Consider the following 21,120-nt stretch of genomic DNA (forward strand, 5'->3'; position numbering starts at 1 on the left):
GTGGAGGAAGAGGAGAGGGAAGAGGAGAGAGGGAGTGGAGGAAGAGGAGAGGGAGGAGGAGGAAGAGGGGGAGAGGGAGTGGAGGAAGAGGAGAGGGAGGAAGAGAGGGAAGAGGAGAGAGGGAGTGGAGGAAGAGGAGAGGGAAGAGGAGAGAGGGAGTTGAGGGAGAGAGAGGAGGAGGAAGAGGGGGAGAGAGGGAGTGAAGGAAGAGGAGAGGGAGGAGGAGGAAGAGGAGAGAGGGAGTGAAGGAAGAGGAGAGGAGGAGGAGAGAGGGAGTGGAGGAAGAGGAGGAGGAGGAAGAGGAGCGAGGAGAGGGAGGAGGAGGAGAGAGGGAGTGGAGGAAGAGGAGAGGGAGAAGAGGAGCGAGGAGAGGGAGGAGAGAGGAGGAGGAAGAGGGAGGAGGAGGACAGGGAGGAGGAGAGGGGAGAGGAGAGGGAGGAGAGAGAGGAGGAGGAGAGAGAGGAGGAGGCGAGGGAGAGGAGGAAGAGGAGAGGGAGGAGGAGAGGGAGGAGGAGGAGGAGAGAGGGAGTGGAGGAAGAGGAGAGGGAGGAGGAGGAGAGAGGAGGAGGAAGAGGGGGAGGGAGAGGAGGAGGAGCGAGGAGAGGGGGGAGGAGGAGAGAGGGGAGAGGAGGAGAGGGGGGAGGAGGAGAGAGAGGAGGAGAGAGGGGAGAGGAGAGGGAGGAGGAGAGAGGGAGAGGAGGAAGAGGAGCGAGGAGAGGGAGGAGGAGGAGGAGGAGGGAGAGGAGGAGGAGCGAGGAGAGGGAGAGAGGAGGGAGAGGAGGAGAGGGGGGAGGAGGAGAGAGAGGGAGGAGGAGAGAGGAGGGAGAGGAGGAGAGGGGGGAGGAGGAGGAAGAGGAGGGGGAAAGGAGGAGAGAGAGGGGAAGGAGAGGAGGAGCGAGGAGAGGGAGGAGGAGGACAGGGAGGAGGAGAGGGGAGAGGAGAGGGAGGAGAGAGAGGAGGAGGAGAGAGAGGAGGAGGCGAGGGAGAGGAGGAAGAGGAGGAGAGAGAGGAGGAGGAGAGGGAGAGGAGGAAGAGGAGGAGAGAGAGGAGGAAGAGGAGGAGAGAGGGAGTGGAGGAAGAGGAGGAGAGAGGAGGAGGAAGAGGGGGAGAGAGGAGGAGAGGGGAGGAGGAGGAGAGAGGGAGTGGAGGAAGAGGAGGAGAGAGAGGGGAGGGAGAGGAGGAGTGAGGAGAGGAAGGAGGAGGACAGGGAGGAGGAGGAAGAGGAGGAGGGAGAGGAGAGGGAGGAGGAGGAGGGAGAGGAGGAGAGAGAGGAGGAGGAGAGAGAGGAGGAGGCGAGGGAGAGGAGGAAGAGGAGGAGAGAGAGGAGGAGGAGAGGGAGAGGAGGAAGAGGAGGAGAGAGAGGAGGAGGAGAGAGAGGAGGAGGAGAGGGAGGAGGAGGAAAGAGAGGAGGAGAGGGGAGGAGAGAGAGGAGGAGGAGAGGGAGGAGGGAGAGGAGGAGGAGGGGAGAGGAGGAAGAGGAGGAGAGAGGAGGAGGAAGAGGAGGAGAGAGAGGGGAGGGAGAGGAGGAGGAGCGAGGAGAGGGAGGAGGAGGAGAGGGAGGAGGAGAGAGGAAGGAGAGGAGGAGAGGGGGAGGAGGAGAGGGGGGAGGAGGAGAGGGAGAGGAGGAGGAGGAGAGAGAGGAGGAGAGGGGAGGAGAGGAGAGGGAGGAGGAGAGGGAGGAGGGAGAGGAGGAGAGGGGGGAGGAGAGGGAGGAGGAAGAGGAGAGGGAGGAGGAGGAGGGAGAGGAGGAGAGAGAGGAGGAGGAGAGAGAGGAGGAGGAGGAGGAGGAGAGAGAGGACACAGAAGCAGCACAGTGTTCAGAAGAAAAGGAGCAGGGTCAAAAGTAAAAATTTGCTGTGATTCAGAATCTTAATGACAACAACAGGCCCCGCCCCCCTGGAGTTTGGGCATCCAGCATTATGGGGATCATCAGCAGGAAAGGGTGAAGCAGGCGGCGGTGAGCGAGGAGGTTTCATGCAGACTGATGGGAGAACGAGTGAGGTGAGCAGAGAGGAGGTCTCTGATGTAACGTCCTCTGAGAGCTGCAGGACAACAACTAAGAAAAACAGCCTGAAGGTTTAAAGAGAAGAAGAAACAACAAAACAACTCTCTTCTGCGGTTTGAGAGATTAGAAAACACCTCAGGGAGATATCAGAAACATCTACAAACAGTAACCTCTCGCTTTAGCAGCAGAAATGTATTTGCTTCCCAACTTCCTCTTAAAAAAGAATCCGTCTACACACTCAGTTCTCAAAAACATCTTCATCCACATGAAAACCCAAAAACGCTTGAGCATGTTAAAAGTCAGTTAGAAACGTTAGCACCAAGCAGAAACCTCCAGTTTGAAAAATGAAGCTGGTGCTCAGGTGAAAAAATCCTGCAAGTTCCTGAGTGTCACTAGAGGCTGGCTGCAGAAGCACAGGAAGTCACATACACACCCATTCTAAAAGCCTGTTTTTACAGCAGAGATGAACATGTTTACAGCCTGGTTCAAAAAACCAAATAGGTGTGATTAGCTCATGTCTGGATGGACACAGCACTGTACGGGGGGTGAATGTTTTGATGACTCATCAGTTTTGATTTGATGAAGGATAAGAGTTATTCACAATAAGGCGTGTAGCTGACCTGATTGACAGGTGGGCGCGGTGTAACGGTTTGTCAGGAGGTTTAAAACCCGCCTCAGCTCCAGCTCTCAGCCTGTCGTTAGGTTGACTGAAAAGTTAGACTGAGACAGCATTTCCAGCATGGAGACCGCCATCGATGGGACTCCAGCGCCCCCTGCAGGAACAGACGAGGGAAGCCATCGATGGGACTCCAGCGCCCCCTGCAGGAACAGACAGGGGACGCCATCGATGGGACTCCAGCGCCCCCTGCAGGAACAGACGGGGGACGTCATCAATGGGACTCCAGCGCCCCCTGCAGGAACAGACGGGGGACACCATCGATGGGACTCCAGCGCCCCCTGCAGGAACAGACGGGGGACGTCATCAATGGGACTCCAGCGCCCCCTGCAGGAACAGACGGGGGACGTCATCAATGGGACTCCAGCGCCCCCTGCAGGAACAGACGGGGGACGCCATCGATGGGACTCCAGCGCCCCCTGCAGGAACAGACGGGGGACGTCATCAATGGGACTCCAGCGCCCCCTGCAGGAACGACGGGGGAGCGTCATCGATGGGACTCCAGCGCCCCCTGCAGGAACAGACGGCCCCTTTAGTAAAACAGAGTTTTCAGTTACCTAAGACGCTGAAAGGGTCAAAATGTACAGAAAAGGTGACGCGCGCAAAACATAAATAAAGGCCTACATGCGGGCGAGGACTTGAGAGGTAAAGTCTGGTACCCGTCCGTTTGATCCAGGAGTAACCCTCTTCTTCAGGCACCAACTACATATTATTCTTTAATCATTTTAAAATCCCAACTGATGTGGTGACAGCGTGACAGCGTCTTCCTTTGTGAAGTCAAACTAACGTTATCTTATTTACTGTTTGTTTTGTATTTCTCAGAAGTCTTAAATCCTCTGAACCCGACTCGTGTTTGTGTTTGTGTTTGTGTCCTCGGTCGTGAGCAGATGTCTCTCTGCTCCTCGGTCGTTTTGTTATCCTCGTTTTCATCATCCTCGTCCTCGTCTTCAGTGTAATTAGCTTCGAGCTGCAGCTGTGAGTGACGGCCCCCCGGGGGGCCCCGCACTCCCAGAGGCCCCGCTTAGTAAACACTCAGGTGAGTCCCAACGCTGAGCAGGTATAGTGTTTGTAAAAATACTAAAGCGCTCATTCATTTCACAATCGTTTCTCAAATCCTCTCAGCCAACAGTCAGCAGGTGATCTTAGAGTTTGAAGACTACACAGGAAGGTGTTTAAACCGGCTTAGCATAGAAATAAGGAGGAAGAGAAAGCTGCAATACCAGCTTTTCAAAATAAAATAAAGAAGCTCTGAGCATGACTGGCTAATGTTCAGACTTTTTGATTTAAATTTTTAATCCAGCTTTGTTTGTTTACTCTTTAGTTGGTGAAAATGTTTAAAGGAGCAGTATGTAACTCTGACCCCTAGTGTTTAAAATGGGTACTGCAGTCTAAATTCTAAACATCATAGAGAGCTGTCTCCCCCCCCTCCCCCTCTCTAGAGTGGATGCCCCTCCGTGTGTGGGGGGGGGGGGGGGTCTTAAAAGCGCCTACCTTCTCTGGTCCAAACAAATCCAGAGCATTCAGGAGCAGAATCTAAAGTTAGAAGGAGGACATACTGGCTGCTGCATTGTTGTCAGAGAAGCCAGCACTTCAACATAGCATGTTTCCTTAATGTCTGATCAGATATGTAGAGGAGCAGGAAGAGGACAGGTGTACCACAGGTGGAGGAGCAGGTCATGTGGGAGAACCGGTTGTCTTGGAGGAAACTCTCTGAGGAAACCAACGGGCAGCGTATTGAAAAAGCAGATGAGAGAGTGAGCAACAGACGAGTGTAGAGGAGGATGATGGAGGAGCATCCCGCAGCAGGAGGAGGCATCAGCCTGCAGGACGTCCTGAGAGGACGGACGGACGGAGCTCAGAAGACGAGGAGCAGCTCCAACATGATCCGAGTGTTCATCAGCTCCACATTCACAGGTCAGATTCAAACGCTGTTAACGGACTGATCCATACAAATGTGTAAATACACAAAATAGGAAATAGAATTTTTTTACCGTTAAAAAAAACCAAATCACAATTAAACACATTTTTAATCAACATTAGTTCACATTTAAAAAATACAAATTGTCATGCTTTTATTTTGAAACGTACTGTCTTGAGCTGAGAGTACTTACTTGCTGCAAGCTTTTATTTTGACATAAAGTAAGGATCTAAAATGTTTTTTTCAGAAACAGGCCGAGTATATCTTCTGAGGTTTAGAGCGTCACTGTTCTGGGATTATCACCTTTATCTTAAAACGCTCACTGCGATCTGAAATATAGAATATAACCAAAACTTTACTTCTGTAAGTCTGACTCGTCTCTCTGCTCTCTGGTCAGATATGAGCAGCGAGAGGAAAGCCCTGCTGGAGAAAGCTTACCCAGAAGTCCTTACTTTCTGTCGCGGCCTGGGGCTGGTGTTTGAGGTCAGTTATTTTATTTATTTCTAACACATTGGTTTCTTTCTAAAACATGTTATAACGCAGAAACAGTGAAGTTTAGGATGCAGTTCTTAAAGGTGCAGTACACTAGTGATGTGTCGGTCATGAACGATTCGTTCAAAACGAATGAATCATCTGGGTGAACGAACTGAATCACTTACTAAAAAGAGTCGTTCATTTCTCAATTTCAGTTGCGCTCTCCTCTCTTCCGTCTCGTGTCTCAAAGCTCCCGTTCACAGTACGTTCAGTGAACGAACTGAACGAGAGCTCCGACGTGAATCACTGAACAAACTGAGAGGGAGAGAGAGACTCAGAGCTCCCGTTCAGAATCAGTACACACAATCACTTTCACCACCCGTTTTTCATATTTTAGGTTTCACTACGCAAATAAAAGATGTACGCAAATAAATATTAGGTTATTAATTATTTTTAATTAGATAAAATGAAAACAATAAAAAATAAAAGTGAGAAACATAAATTACAGTGCAATTAAAAAAAACTCAAAAGATAAAAAACAATAGGCTCTGAGTCTCTCTCTCCCTCTCAGTACGTTCAGTGAACGAACTGAACGAGAGCTCCTCCTCTCTCTCTTCCTCTCAGTCAGACAGTCAGTGAGTGATTTGTGTAACTGAACGTTCTGAACAGAACGGTCGGGGAAAATAAATGTGATTGTTTTAGCAGCTTTCAGTTTGCAAACTGTGGCTTTATCCAACTAAATTCTCAGCTCATTGGTTTAGTATTCACCACCAACAAGCAGAACTAAACGTTCGGCCGTGTTTCAGTTTATTAAATTCTGATTCACAGACAGAGCTGCAGAGAAGTACTGAACGATTCGGTGAACGAATCATTTGAACGAATCACTTTACTGAACTGATTCTACTGATTCAGTACACTGAAAAGAACTGCTTTTCACATCACTACAGTACACGTCTTTCACAGTAGATGTCGCACATTAGCTCAAAACCAAAACAACGGCGTCCCTTCAGCGCACCGCCCCTCCCTCAGTGTTCCTCCTTTAAGCCATCTTTAGACACACCTCCTTCATCCCTCGGTTCCCCCTCCCACACATGCCCCGCCCCTCTCTTCCTACTTCACCCCCAAGTGTCTGTGAGACGGAGAGCAGCGATGTTCATCTCATCTTTGACTTTTTAAGCCAAAGAAAATATTTTCTAAAAACTTTGTTCATGCTCCGTGAAACAAAATGCCATCACGCCTTTACTTACAGCGTCCCTGAGTGGGCGGGGCTGTCTGTCATTTCCCCCCCACATGGTGGTGGCAGGGTTGACTTCACTTGTTTATTAGAAAGACGTTACTCAGCGATATATTTAAAGTTTAAAATGTGGCATGTTAAACCTTTAAAGGTGTGTAGATATTCTGACAGCTTCCAGACGACGAGGTCACCTTTCTAACACGGGGTCGACTTAGCCAGATAAAAGGAAAACGGGGCAGAGCGATCGTCTTTATGGCGTCAACCTTCCCAGATTTATTTTTTTTAAACATAAACCTTTGAGTGCACGGTGAGTAAACACCTCCTCATTGACGAGTGAGGTCACTTCCTGTTTTAGGTGGTGGATCTGCGATGGGGGATCCGGAGCGTCTCGTCTGGAGACCACGAGGCCTGCGAGGTCTTTCTGCAGGAGATCCAGAACTGTCAGAGGATCTCAGCCGGACCCGCCTTCATCGTGAGTCTGAAATTTGTGAAACGTTATATGAAGATAACTCCGCCCCTTTTATTTGTATTTGTTTATATTGCTTTTTTATTTGTACATTTTATTTCATTCAAACAAACAATAAAGTTAAGAAAAACAAACAAACATAAAATCTAAAATTTTGAATGAAAAGGAGCAGAAAGAAGACTAATCTTATAATATCTGCCCCTTTGGTAAACATGGAAGCACAGACTCACTCTTCTTCTTCTTCTTCTTCTTCTTCTCTTTATTTCCCTGCGTCGGGCTCTCAAGGCTCTGCTGGGGAACCGGTACGGCCACCGAGCTCTCCCTCGCCTCATCCCAGAGAAACACTTTGAAGCTCTGTTGTCCAAACTCTCCAAAGACCCTGAAGGCATCACGCAGCTGAGCCGGTGGTTCTTAAAGGACGACAACGCCGTCCCGCCCGCCTACGTCCTCCAGCCGATCGCGGCTCACTTCCCCTACTTCGGTGACCTCAGACCTGAGAGCGGGCCACGGCGGGACAAAGATGTCCTCTCGTGGCGTTTCACAGAGAATCAACTGTTGCGGCTCCTACGCTCGGCTGCCGCCGCCGCAGAGTCAGCCGGTGACATCACAGCCGAGCAGAAACAGAACTTCTACACATCAGGTCAGAGACGATCACACGGTTTGTCTTTGTTTCTTAAAAGTCTTAGAAATCTGAGCGTCTTCCTCTTCTGGTCCGCAGTCACAGATCGAGAGTTCGAGCACGGTTTGTTCCAGGACGCCGGCGATCAGTCCGCTTTGCTCTTTGTCCGAGAGATTCCTCGCCAGAGAGCGAGGGACGGCCCCAAACGTCTTGCCAAGTACATGGACCTGAACGCCGACGGGCTGCTGGACGCGGAAGCTCAGGGACTCCTCGGTGCCCTGAAGGCCCGCCTCTACGCCTCGTCGCAGAAGATCCTGAACCTGCACTGCGTGGAGCTCAGCAAAGGAGGCGTCGACCCCAAACGCAAGGAGCATGCTCAGTACCTGGACGCCGTCTGCGAGCAGTTCGTTTCTCAGATGAAGGCGAGGGTCGGAGCGGCGGTGGAGACGTTGGTGGACGGGAGGAGGAGGAAGGTTTGGGGAAAGATCACGGACAAGAAGGAGGAAGTCCCGGATTGGTTGATCGAGGAGTTCGGGCGTCACGCTGCCGTGACCAGCGAGCTGTGCGGAGGTCTCCGTGGCAGGGAGGGCCTTCTGGGTAAACTCTGCCTCGCCATGTGGGAGAGGACCAACGTCCCCCATGGCCCGCTGGTGGTGCACGGCGCCGCCGGGATGGGGACGACGGCGCTGCTGTGCAAACTGGTGCAGGAGATGCGTGGCGTCCTGGAGGGCGGGGCGGTGGTGGTGAACAGGATGCTCTCAGCTCACCATCCTCAGAGACCGGACATCGACCACGTCCTCCGCAGCGTCTGCCTCCAGATCTGCTTGGCGTGTGGTTTGGCTCCGCCTCCCTCCCCGCCGACGGCCAGCGCTCACCTGGACTTGTCGCGGTTCTTCAGAAACGTCCTCGCTGATGTCTCACGGCGGGGGAACACGGTGCTGGTCGTCCTGGACGCTCTGGATCAGCTGTCAGACCAACATCACGCCCACAAACTTTACTGGCTCCCCGCCGACCTCCCGCCCAACATCCACCTGGTGGTCTCCATGGAAACCAACAGCGAGGTGTTCGCCAACATGCGGCTGAAGCTGCAGACTTTGGAGAGTTTCTTCGCGGTGGAGCGTTTGTCTCACGTCGAGGGGAAACAGGTGATGGAGTCGTACCTGCGAGCCTCTCGGCGAACCCTGACCCCCGAGCAGAGTGACGCCGCGCTGCACAGCTTCGATGCCACCGGCTGTCCGCTGCACCTCAAACTGATTCTGTCCGCGGCCAAACGCTGGACGTCCTTCACCCCGCTCACACACACACACCTGGGAGCGAGCACACAGGAAATGATGTCACAGCTCCTGCTGATGCTTGAGGACAAACACGGGAAAGAACTGGTGGGTGGAGCCTTAGGATACATCACTCTCGCAAGGTAAGGGGCATGGAATCGGTATCTTAAAGGGGTACTGCAGTATTTTTAAACTGGGTACAGTTTGGGTCTGTGTGGAGGTTCCTGGTTTGAATCCCCGTCTGTCGGGAGTCTCTCTGTGAGGAGGTTCCTGGTTTGAATCCCCGTCTGACGGGAGTCTCTCTGTGAGGAGGTTCCTGGTTTGAATACCCGTCTGACGGGAGTCTCTCTGTGAGGAGGTTCCTGGTTTGAATCCCCGTCTGACGGGAGTCTCTCTGTGTGGAGGTTCCTGGTTTGAATCCCCGTCTGTCAGGAGTCTCTCTGTGAGGAGGTTCCTGGTTTGAATCCCCGTCTGACGGGAGTCTCTCTGTGAGGAGGTGGCTGGTTGTCTGTCTCCATATGTCAGCTCTGTGATTGGCTGGTGACCAGTCCAGGGTGTAACCCCGCCTCTCGACCAATGACAGTTGAGATCGGCTCCAGCACCAACCAACGGGAAGAGCATTATCAGAGTTTGCATTGTTTAGTTATTTGTTGTTAAACCAGAACTTTTATGTCAGTATGACAATTGTAACAATATTAATCCTTCAAATCTTAAAAAACATTTTCTGAAGTCGAAAAACACAAATTGAGGTTTCGTCTCTTCAGGGAGGGTCTACTGGAGGCTGAACTGCGTGATGTCATGTCCCTGGACGATGATGTCATCACTGAGGTGTACAGTCACTCCTTCCCTCCGACACCCTCATTGATCCGGCTGCCCCCCCTCCTCTGGGCTCGACTAAGATGGGACCTCGAGGATCAGCTGGAGGAGCGCTGGACCAACGGAGTCGCCACCATCGCCGTCAACAATAGGTAAACAAAAACATGAACATTGACTGTCAGCTCGGAGGTCAGATGTCTGAGTAACATGAGTGTGTGCAGGCGTCTCTGCGAGGTGGTTTCAGCTCGGTATCTGACATCAGAGCGAAGGGGGCGGAGCCTGAGGGTCCTGGCAGAGTACTTCCTGGGTCGGTGGTCGGGGAAACTGAAGCCGGTGGCTCTGCCTGGTCTGTCACTGCTCCTCTCCGACAGAAAGGTACGACCTGATCCTCTGATGGAAACCAGCAGGAGACCAGTCTGCTTAACCATTAACACAGAATCAGAATCAGAATCAGGGTTTATTAAGGAATTTGACTTGGTGTATTGGTGCTAAACAATTAACAAGGAAATAAAGCAGAACTAGCAACAACTTAAATAATACAGAATAAGAAGCTATTACAATATAAAAAATAAAATCTTAAATATAAACAAAATAACAAAAAAAACAACACAAAAAGTACAAAAGGTGCAAAATACAGGTCAGTGTCCATGTTTGTTTTTTACTAAGGATATTCCTGCTCTCCAGGAGATTAACCACTTGGTGACTCATTGTCGTACCACACTAATAGTATACTTCAAAGCTCATTTTTTAGTACTTTCACTTGAGAAAGACTTTACTTCACTGTTACCCGTCATTGGCAGTGATTTTCTGTCTGTCCAAGGAGACTTTTTGATTGGCCGTCTGGTGTCACAGGTCCCACCCCAGCCACTGTGGTTCGGTCCTGAATTGGCTAACGTCAGGAAGCTCCAGGAGCTGCCGTATCACCTGCTGCACGCCGGCCTGTGGGACGAACTACGACAAGTAGTAATAGGTGAGATGATAAATCTGATAAAATTTATTTAAAGTAGAAAAAAAGTAATAAATGTAAAATATTTTAAACTGACAAGGAAAACAATAAAATTGGGTTAATCACAGTCAACACATCTGGAGGTATGTGACAGACAGGAAATGAAAACTGAAATCATTAAAGCAGCAGTATGTATCTCTGACCCCTAGTGTTTAAAATGGGTACTGCAGTCTAAATTCTAATCTCTGCTTGTGGAGCTTATTAGAAACATGCAGAGGCTTTTTAGGTACAACCGCCTACCTTCTCAAGTCCAATAACTGCTCTCAACTTTTGTGTTGTAAATGTTGTGTGTTTTTTTTCAGGCAGTGCAGAGTGGCTGTTCTGCAAGAGCAGGGTGTGCGGGGTGTCCAGTGTGATCCAGGACCTGGACCAGTGCTCCCAGTACATGGACTGCACTGAGACCAGACTGATTCGGGACACTCTGGTCCTCATCAAACCCAGTCTGGACTTCCTGGAGGGTCACATGGGTCAGTAAGTCTGTGTCAGCGAAACAGATTTTATCATCTTTAAAAAAAAGAGTGGCCGTTACCATGACGACGATGTGAGTGTTGTTGTTGTCTCTGAAGCTTTGTTTGAAACGGTGAAACTCGTCTCACATATTTGCTTTCAGATATGTCTCTGTTCTACACCGAGCTCTTAGCCAGACTCTGCTCCTTGGCCAAGCCTTTCCCCTCTGTGATTGGCCGACTCTGCAGCCAATGTGAAGAGTGGTTACTAACGTGTCCGGAGCCGATCCTCATCCCTAAGTGCAGCTTCCTGCAGCAGCCAGGGGGGGCGCTGCAGCACACTCTGACTGGACTTCAGGGAGGTCAGTAGATCTCACTCTCTGATCCTGTTGAGTGTGTGTGTGTGTGTGTGAGGCGTGTCACCTGTTCTTGTGTCTTCAGGTGTTCTCTGTCTGGACCTCAGTGTGGAGGCGGAGCTTCTGGTCACAGGTTCAGACGATGGCGTGATAGCGGTGTGGAGCCTCGCTGACCAACAGCTCGTCTACTCCCTGATCGGACACACAGGTTATTCTGAAGGATCAAAACATATTATTTATAAATGAAAGATAATAATAATTGATTAATAACGTGTTTTATTTAGGCGCAGTTTTGTCTGTCAAAGTGCTCGAAAGCTCCGCCCACTGCCTCTCATTGGCCGCTGACGGCTCTCTGAGGAGGTGGAGCCTAACGAGTGGCAAACAGCTGCTCTGCATCCAGGAGGCGATGCCTGTTGACTCCGCCCCTTCGACATCACACCTCCACGTTTCCAAACAGCTGATGTTTGTTTACACCAACAAACAGGTGTGACTACTTCCTGCCGCCACGTAGAGCCTGTGATTGGACTAAAATGTAACCTGCTGATCCGCAGAGGTTTGCATTCCTGACTCTTGTGTGTTTGTGTTGTTGTTGTTGTTGTTGTTGTTGTTGTTGTTGTTGTTGTCTCAGGTGAAGGCGTGGCGTCTGGACGGCTCCGACCTCCTCAGCAGCAGTGATGGCGGCTTGCTGGTTCTGGGAGTTCTGGAGGATTCTGTGGTTTCTCTGAGCGACTCTGGACGGGTCAGAGTATTTAACCCTTTAAGCGGGGCGCCGGCTCTGCAGACTCAGCTGGTCACCTCCCCGAGACGAGTGACTCCTGTGAAGTCTGTAACGTTACCTAAACGAGGGAAAGTGTTCCTGGTTTCTGAAGAAGGACTTCTCTATCAGGGGAGTCAAACTGACACTGAATGTGTTTAAAGAATCTTTTAAAGTCGATCTTAAAGAACAATAACCTCCAACAGGGAGGATGGCGTCTCTCTCTCGTGTCCACAGAGCGCCCCGCTCGCCTGTTTTCAGCACTATGTAACTTTAGCAGCAGGCGATCAAGCAGCCAGCCTCTGTACTGTTTGATACGACGACTGAGAGGAAGAGAGAGAGAGAGAGAGACAGAGAGAGTGAGCGGGCGAGCGAGAGAGTGAGTGAGAGAGAGAGACAGAGAGAAAGAGCGAGAAAGTGAGTGAGAGAGAGAAAGAGAGCGAGTGAGAGAGAGAGAAAGAGAGAGAGAGAGAGAGAGTGAGAGAGAGACAGAGAGAGAGAGAAAGAGAGAGAGAGAGACAGAGAGAGAGTGAAAGAGCGAGAAAGTGAGAGAGAGAGAAAGAGAGAGAGTGAGAGAAGAGAGTGAGAGAGAGAGAGAGAGAGAGTGAGAGGAGAGAGAGAGAAAGAGAGAGAGTGAGAGGAGAGAGTGGGAGAGAGAGAGAGAGAAAGAGAGAGAGTGAGAGGAGAGAGTGAGACAGAGAGAGAGAGAAAGAGAGAGAGAGAGACAGAGAGAGAGAGAAAGAGAGAGAGAGACAGAGAGAGAGTGAAAGAGCGAGAAAGTGAGAGAGAGAGAAAGAGAGAGAGTGAGAGAAGAGAGTGAGAGAGAGAGAGAGAGAGTGAGAGGAGAGAGAGAGAGAGAGAGAGAGAGAAAGAGAGAGAGTGAGAGGAGAGAGTGGGAGAGAGAGAGAGAGAAAGAGAGAGAGTGAGAGGAGAGAGTGAGAGAGAGAGACAGAGAGCGAGTGAGAGAGAGAGAAAGAGAGAGAAAGAGAGCGAGTGAGAGAGAGTGAGAGAGAGACAGAGAGAGAGAGAAAGAGAGAGAGAGAGACAGAGAGTGAGAGAGAGAGACAGAGAGAGAGAGAGAGAGAGAAAGAGAGAGAGTGAGAGGAGAGAGTGGGAGAGAGAGAGAGAAAGAAAGAGAGTGAGAGGAGAGAGTGAGACAGAGAGAGAGAGAGAGAGAGAGGAAAGAGGGCGAGCGAGAAGCAGAGTGTTCATCCCTGCAGATATTATTCAGAACAGATTGAGATGTAGCGTTAGCATGTATCGTTAGCGGTGTTGTCGTTGTTTCATGTTTAGCAGCTTCATCGGCTGCAGGAAGTCGTCTAACTGGAGTTCTGTCTGAGGTTTGATGAATAAGTCAACAGATGCACGTCATCTCTGATCGAGAGGCGTAACATCACTGTGTCTTATGAACGTGCAGTTGCACTCAGAAACCTTTGGGGGGCGCCAAAGCACCAAACCCAACCCCTACATAATGTTGATTTAAAACGTTTAAACTCAGGGTTGATAACTGTCCGTGTTGTTTGGAGGAAACAGAGTGTTTATCTTTTCCTCTCTGTGTGCAGATTTCACAGACGGGGAAACACAGCGTCTGTGAGTTTCCTCTGGTTCCTTCTCTGCTGTCAGTCACTGAGGATGAAAAGATTCTGATAGCAGGTAAAACTGTCTCCAGTCACAGAATCTAACCGACTGTCTGATTCATTCTTATAAATATAGACGGTCTAAGATTGACTCAGAGCATTTCAAACACAGAGCTGTGTTTTAGATTTTCTTGAAGCTCCTCCCTCTGTGACACCTCTCTCCATCAGCGTCTGATTCTGAGTGCTTTTAGTTTGAAGTTTATCGCTCTTTTGTTTGTTCAGACTTTAATCACCTCCTCCTCCGTGCTTTGCTCCATCACATGAAGCTTTAGAGATCTACTGGACAACAGGAACTCAGTTTTTTTGTTATTTCGACTTAGTGAATTAAAATTGTTGTTAACCGTCTCCTCTGCAGGCGCTGATCGCACTCTGAGCCTGTTTAACATCGACAGAGACTCTGTGGACAGATTCCTCGACCTCCAACACGACGACGCTGTTCTGTCCGCCTGCATCTCATCCGACTGCCGACTGATCGCCTCTGGAGCCGCCGACCAACTCATACGAGTACAAACTAAAAACAGAGAAACACGACATGTGGAGATTAAGACAGGAAGGGATGCAATGCAGTTACTGAAGGTTGTTTACTGTTGCTAAAATGATATAAAAGAGGAAGGGAAAACTTGCCTTGCAGCTGCAGAACAAGTTTATACTTAATAGAGTTTTTGCTTTTGAATTTTAGAATTAATTGAATTTTTTTATATTTATCACGTATTGAAACATAATGTGTTTACAGTAGATCTGTGTGATTAGAAGTCCTGCTGCTGCAAAGTGTTCCTGCTGTCGTAAAGTGCAGCTAATTGGTGTAAATTGCCATGTGGGTACAGGTGAATAAACACTCAGGTGAGAAGGCGCTCTACCGAGCAGGACGAGGAGCAACAGTTTTCTGATTTTAGTTTTTGGTCAAATCCGAGAAGTTTTCTTTTAGTAAACGAGTGATATTTCTAAGAGCTTATTTTGTAACCTGCAATTTTTTGAGGAATAAATCTTTTTTTTTTGTCACTTTAAATCTTTTCATCTTTGGATTATTTAAAAATGTGCCTACGAGTCAGAAGCTTCTAGTCCTGCAGGAAGTGGCTGGAGGGTTTTTGTTTGAGTGAAGTTGCCACTACACATTATAAAATGTAAATCAGGAACTTCAAACTCTAATGAACTTCTGCTGAATGGTTCGACCTGATCCACATTTAAAGACTCTCCAGGTGTGTCCCAGGTAGATCTAATCCAGCTGCTGCACAGTGAGGAAGACTCTGAAGAACCTTGTTGTGAGTGTGTAACTCTGTGTGTACAGACGCTCATGTGTTTGTGTCTTCTTCAGATCTGGTCGGTGACCACGGGTTCGTTGTTGGACTCTCTCTGTGGTTCAGACGCTCCAGTAACGTCTGTGGTTCTGCACAAAGGCGTCGTGGTTTCCGCCTCCTCGGCTGCCGCCTGTGTTCACCTGTGGAGTCTGAAATACGACGAGCGCCACAAACCAACCGCCCACATCCCTGCAGGCTCCGCCCACGTCGCCCTCACTAAAGACGCAGAGCGAGTTTTCTACGTCAGGCAGCAAAACCAGATGGAGGTCATCGGCTGGAACAACCTCACAAGTCAGAGCTGCAAGACGTCCCCATCCCAATATCAGAATGTCTCCTCCTGGTGTCTCCTCCTGGTGTCTCCTCCTGGTGTCTCCTCCTGGTGTCTCCTCCTGCTGTCTCCTCCTGGTGTCTCTCCCTGGTGTCTCCCCCTGGTGTCTCCTTCTGGTGTCTCCTCCTTGTGTCTCCCCCTGGTGTCTCCTTCTGGTGTCTCCTCCTTGTGTCTCCTCCTGGTGTCTCCTCCTGCTGTCTCCTCCTTGTGTCTCCTCCTGGTGTCTCCTCCTGCTGTCTCTTCCTGGTGTCTCTCCCGGGTGTCTCCTCCTTGTGTCTCCTCGGATGTCTCCTCCTGGTGTCTCTCCCTGGTGTCTCCCCCTGGTGTCTCCTTCTGGTGTCTCCTCCTTGTGTCTCCTCCTGGTGTCTCCTCCTGCTGTCTCCTCCTGGTGTCTCCTTCTGGTGTCTCCTTCTGGTGTCTCCTCCTTGTGTCTCCTCCTGGTGTCTCCTCCTGCTGTCTCCTCCTGGTGTCTCCTCCTGGTGTCTCTCCCTGGTGTCTCCCCCTGGTGTCTCCTTCTGGTGTCTCCTCCTTGTGTCTCCTCCTGGTGTCTCCTCCTGCTGTCTCCTCCTGGTGTCTCCTTCTGGTGTCTCCTTCTGGTGTCTCCTCTTTGTGTCTCCTCCTGGTGTCTCCTCCTTGTGTCTCCCCCTGGTGTCTCCTTCTGGTGTCTCCTCCTTGTGTCTCCTCCTGGTGTCTCCTCCTGCTGTCTCCTCCTGGTGTCTCTCCCTGGTGTCTCCTCCTTGTGTCTCCTCGGATGTCTCCTCCTGGTGTCTCTCCCTGGTGTCTCCCCCTGGTGTCTCCTTCTGGTGTCTCCTCCTTGTGTCTCCTCCTGGTGTCTCCTCCTGGTGTCTCCTCCTGCTGTCTCCTTCTGGTGTCTCCTTCTGGTGTCTCCTCCTTGTGTCTCCTCCTGGTGTCTCCTCCTGCTGTCTCCTCCTGGTGTCTCCTTCTGGTGTCTCCTTCTGGTGTCTCCTCCTGGTGTCTCCTCCTGGTGTCTCTCCCTGGTGTCTCCTCCTGGTGTCTCCTTCTGGTGTCTCCTCCTTGTGTCTCCTCCTGGTGTCTCCTCCTGGTGTCTCTCCCTGGTGTCTCCTCCTTGTGTCTCCTCGGGTGTCTCCTCCTGGTGTCTCCTCCTTGTGTCTCCCCCTGGTGTCTCTCCCTGGTGTCTCCTCTTTGTGTCTCCTCATGGTGTCTCTCCCTGGTGTCTCTCCCTTGTGTCTCCCCCTGGTGTCTCCTCTTGGTGTCTCCTCCTTGTGTCTCCTCTGGTCTCTCCCCCTGGTGTCTCCTCCTGGTGTCTCCTCTTTGTGTCTCCTCCTTGTGTCTCCCCCTGGTGTCTCCTCCTTGTGTCTTCTTAGGGTGTCTCCTCCTGGTGTCTCCTCCTGGTGTCTCTCCCTGGTGTCTCCTCCTTGTGTCTCCTCGGGTGTCTCCTCCTGGTGTCTTCTCCTTGTGTCTTCTTAGGGTGTCTCCTCCTGGTGTCTCCTCCTGGTGTCTCCCCCTGGTGTCTCTGGTGTCTCCTCCTTGTGTCTCCTCCTGGTGTCTCCTCCTGGTGTCTCTCCCTGGTGTCTCCTCCTTGTGTCTCCCCCTGGTGTCTCTCCCTGGTGTCTCCTCCTTGTGTCTCTCCCTGGTGTCTCCTCTTTGTGTCTCCTCCTGGTGTCTCCTCGGGTGTCTCCTCCTGGTGTCTCCTCCTTGTGTCTCCCCCTGGTGTCTCCTCCTTGTGTCTCCACCTGGTGTCTCCTCCTGGTGTCTCTCCCTGGTGTCTCCTCCTGGTGTCTCTCCCTGGTGTCTCCTCCTTGTGTCTCCCCCTGGTGTCTCTCCCTGGTGTCTCCTCCTTGTGTCTCTCCCTGGTGTCTCCTCTTTGTGTCTCCTCCTGGTGTCTCCTCGGGTGTCTCCTCCTGGTGTCTCCTCCTTGTGTCTCCCCCTGGTGTCTCCTCCTTGTGTCTCCACCTGGTGTCTCCTCCTGGTGTCTCTCCCTGGTGTCTCCTCTTTGTGTCTCCTCCTGGTGTCTCCTCCTGCTGTCTCCTCCTTGTGTCTCCTCCTGGTGTCTCCTCCTGGTGTCTCCTCCTTGTGTCTCCCCCTGGTGTCTCCTCCTTGTGTCTCCACCTGGTGTCTCCTCCTGGTGTCTCCTCCTGGTGCCTCCTCCTTGTGTCTCCACCTGGTGTCTCTCCCTGGTGTCTCCTCTTTGTGTCTCCTCCTGGTGTCTCCTCCTGGTGTCTCCTCCTTGTGTCTCCTCCTGGTGTCTCCACCTGGTGTCTCTCCCTGGTGTCTCCTCCTTGTGTCTCCTTCTGGTGTCTCCTCCTTGTGTCTCCACCTGGTGTCTCCTCCTGGTGTCTCCTCCTGGTGTCTCCTCCTTGTGTCTCCACCTGGTGTCTCCTCCTTGTGTCTCCACCTGGTGTCTCCTCCTGGTGTCTCCTCCTGGTGTCTCCTCCTTGTGTCTCTCCCTGGTGTCTCCTCTTTGTGTCTCCTCCTGGTGTCTCCTCCTGGTGTCTCCTCCTTGTGTCTCCCCCTGGTGTCTCTCCCTGGTGTCTCCTCCTGCTGACCTCTGACCCCTCCCCCTGGTGTCTCCTCCTGCTGACCTCTGACCCCTCCTCCTGGTGTCTCCTCCTGGTGTCTCCCCCTGGTGTCTCTGGTGTCTCCTCCTTGTGTCTCCTCCTGGTGTCTCCTCCTGGTGTCTCTCCCTGGTGTCTCCTCCTTGTGTCTCCCCCTGGTGTCTCCTCCTTGTGTCTCTCCCTGGTGTCTCCTCCTTGTGTCTCTCCCTGGTGTCTCCTCTTTGTGTCTCCTCCTGGTGTCTCCTCGGGTGTCTCCTCCTGGTGTCTCCTCCTTGTGTCTCCCCCTGGTGTCTCCTCCTTGTGTCTCCACCTGGTGTCTCCTCCTGGTGTCTCTCCCTGGTGTCTCCTCTTTGTGTCTCCTCCTGGTGTCTCCTCCTGGTGTCTCCTCCTTGTGTCTCCTCCTGGTGTCTCCTCCTGGTGTCTCCTCCTGCTGACCTCTGACCCCTCCCCCTGGTGTCTCCTCCTGCTGACCTCTGACCCCTCCCCCTGGTGTCTCCTCCTGCTGACCTCTGACCCCTCCCCCTGGTGTCTCCTCCTGCTGACCTCTGACCCCTCCCCCTGGTGTCTCCTCCTGCTGACCTCTGACCCCTCCCCCTGGTGTCTCCTCCTGCTGACCTCTGACCCCTCCTCCTCCTCCTGTCTCTCTGCAGGTTCTCTGTCGGAGCGTTTTGCGGTCTCGGCTCAGGTCTGCTGTCTGGACGTGGCTCAGCACAAACGGCTGCTGTTCTGCGGTCTGACCACCGGCACCGTCCTGATCTTCCCGTTAGCGCTCCCCCAGGAGACGCTCTGCATCCCCCCCCCAGAGAGCCTGAGCGGCGTGCTCTGCCTCGCCGTCAGCTCTCAGGAGAAACACATGGCGGTAGCCTACGAGGACTCGGTGTGTCTGTTTGAGATCACCAGCAGAGACAGCTTCCCCATGGTGGAGGGACCCCTGCAGACGTCCCCCCTGTCCCTCCTGCACGCCCCCCTGTCCTCCATGGCGCTGCTGCCCGACCGCCGGCTGCTCTACGGGACGAGCTGCGGCGAGGTGAAGCTGCTCGACTTCAGCAGCAGCAGCAGCTCAGACCTGGAGAATCACCACAGCAGGGTGACGTGTGTGACCGTCAGTAACTGGGGGACTCACGCCCTGGTGGGCTCCGAGGACGCCGTCCAGAGGCTGTGGGCCCTGAACCCACCGGTCCTCGACCACACCATGGAGTTCAAGGTCAGAACTAAATACTGCCGTTCATAACTGCATCTGGTTTGAATTCAATACAGACTAAAAATGAGACATCAATCAATATTTCTGTGTTTTTTTAGGGTTTTTTCTTCGAGGGCGTCCTCTCGGCTGCTTTCTCTGAGAGCGATAAATTCGTCTTCACAGGATCTCAGGACAGAACGGTCAAAGTGTGGGACGTTGCTTCAGGTACGGACAGGTTATTAAAAGAGGAAGTTCTCTCAAGTTAAAATCACTGCCACTCAATAGATCCTGGACTGACCACAAACACTGGACTGTCCCACTGTTGTTACAGACACTGAACTCATCACAGACAGTCTAATATCCCACTTTTGTCACAGACATTAAACTAACAGACACTGGAATTTCCAAATGCTTTTACAGACGTTGAACTCACCACTAATGTTCAACTGTCCCAAAATTAAGGACAGTCAAATAACCAGAGGTGGTCAAATGTCTTACAGTTGTGTCAGGCATTGAACTAACCACAGTCACTAAACTTTCCCACTGTTTCTAAAGTAACTGAACTCACTGCAGACACTCAAATGTCCCAACCTTAAAGTGGACACTAAACTAACCACAAACACTGGACTTTCCTCCTTTTTTTTTTTTTACAGACACTGAACTCATCGTAGACACTCAAATGTCCCACTTCTGTTACAGACACTAAACAAACAGACACTGGAATTTACAAATGTTGTTACAGACTTTGAACTCACCACTAATGTTCAACTGTCCCATTATCACCTACAATCAACCTACCACAGGTGGTCAAATGTCCTACTGTTGTAACAGGCATTGAACTTCATCACAAGCAGTCAATGTTTCACTTTTGTTACAGACACTAAAATAAAACTGACAATACAATTTCCAAATGTTGTTTACAGACGTTGAACTCACCACTTATGTTCAACTGCCTCCTCCCCATCTACTCCCTGTTAACCTGCCACAAGGTGGTCAAATGTCCTACTTTTTTAACATGCACTGAACTAACCACAGGTGGTCAAATGTCCCACGTAGTAACAGGCATTGAACTCACCGCAGACACTCAAACGTCCCAAACTTAAAGCGGACACTGAACTAACCACAGACTCTGGACTTTTCCTTTGTAACAGCAGTCATTGAACTAACCACAGATAGCTAACTTTCCCACTCTTATTACAGACCCTAAACTCACCACAGACACTTGAATGCCCCACTGTTATAACAGACACTGAACTAACCACTTCCTGTGCTGTTCTGTGGGTTGATGGGAAATGGTGTTCTTTGATGCATGTTTGTGTCTCTCTCCGCGCTCTCAGGTAACCTTCTGTACGTCCAGTACGTCTACTCCCCGGTGGTCAGGATGGTGACGTTCAGGAACGGCTTCGTGGCGTTGACTCGCGGGGGCGTGGTCATCAGGGAGGTGTTTGGGTGTCCGGATCACGTCGGTCCGGACTGGAACCCTCTGAGGAACGTGAAGGCTCAGTACAGAGTCACCTCCAGAGAGAAGAAGGGGGGCGCTCTGCGGAGCTCCGAGTCCGACCTGCAGGACTTTAACCCCGCCCAGTTCAACCTGAACCTCATGAGCATGCTCAAAGCCAACCCCTCCCCCGCCTGTCTCATACTGTAGGACAGTGAGGCCCAAACTGGGGCTCCGGGACCTTAAGAGGCCCTGAGGTTATAACACTGACCCTCGTTTATAAAATTACATTTATCCTCACGTCCAAAAACTTTAGTTTGTAACGTAAATATAAATTTAAATATAAATATAAATTTAAATATAAATTTAAATATAAATATAAATATAAATATAAATATAAATATAAATGTAAATATAAATATAAATATAAATTTAAATATAAATATAAATATAAATATAAATATAAATTTAAATTTAAATATAAATATAAATATAAATATAAATATAAATATAAATATAAATATAAGAGTTGTTGGTGCCATGGCACATTTTCACATTTTAAGTTTGAAACATATTCAGAGTAAAGATGGACGATGTGTCAGAGGAGGTTGGAGATGATCTGGACTCTAAACCAAACACAGCTGCCGTCATGAGAGAAGAAACA

The 21,120-nt window shown here is 50.8% G+C and overlaps 1 protein-coding gene across 1 annotated transcript; it reads left to right on the forward strand.

Moving 5' to 3' along the window:
• Positions 1-4,462: 4,462 nt before the first annotated feature.
• On the forward strand, positions 4,463-20,777 carry nwd1 (NACHT and WD repeat domain containing 1). The gene is made up of 19 exons (XM_065956266.1): positions 4,463-4,595; positions 4,997-5,082; positions 6,663-6,779; positions 7,059-7,413; positions 7,492-8,806; positions 9,428-9,631; positions 9,701-9,854; positions 10,332-10,449; positions 10,788-10,952; positions 11,096-11,293; positions 11,373-11,495; positions 11,572-11,771; positions 11,916-12,197; positions 13,568-13,694; positions 14,034-14,182; positions 14,991-15,264; positions 18,489-19,042; positions 19,138-19,243; positions 20,356-20,777. Exons 1-19 carry the CDS (start codon positions 4,463-4,465, stop codon positions 20,664-20,666), a joined length of 4,971 nt encoding a protein of 1,656 aa, XP_065812338.1. The 3' UTR covers positions 20,667-20,777.
• The last annotated feature ends 343 nt before the right edge of the window (positions 20,778-21,120 follow it).

The sequence above is a fragment of the Labrus bergylta genome, chromosome 6 (assembly GCF_963930695.1).
Source record: "Labrus bergylta chromosome 6, fLabBer1.1, whole genome shotgun sequence".
NCBI lineage: Eukaryota > Metazoa > Chordata > Actinopteri > Labriformes > Labridae > Labrus > Labrus bergylta.

Bases quoted from the DNA above. Each gene is read 5' to 3' on its own strand.
- nwd1 (XM_065956266.1), top strand. From the start codon at position 4,463: ATGATGGAGGAGCATCCCGCAGCAGGAGGAGGCATCAGCCTGCAGGAC. The intron at 11,772-11,915 runs GTGTGACTACTT...TTGTTGTCTCAG, and splicing joins TTGTTTACACCAACAAACAG to GTGAAGGCGTGGCGTCTGGA. The intron at 12,198-13,567 runs GTTTAAAGAATC...TGTTGTTTGGAG, and splicing joins GTCAAACTGACACTGAATGT to GAAACAGAGTGTTTATCTTT.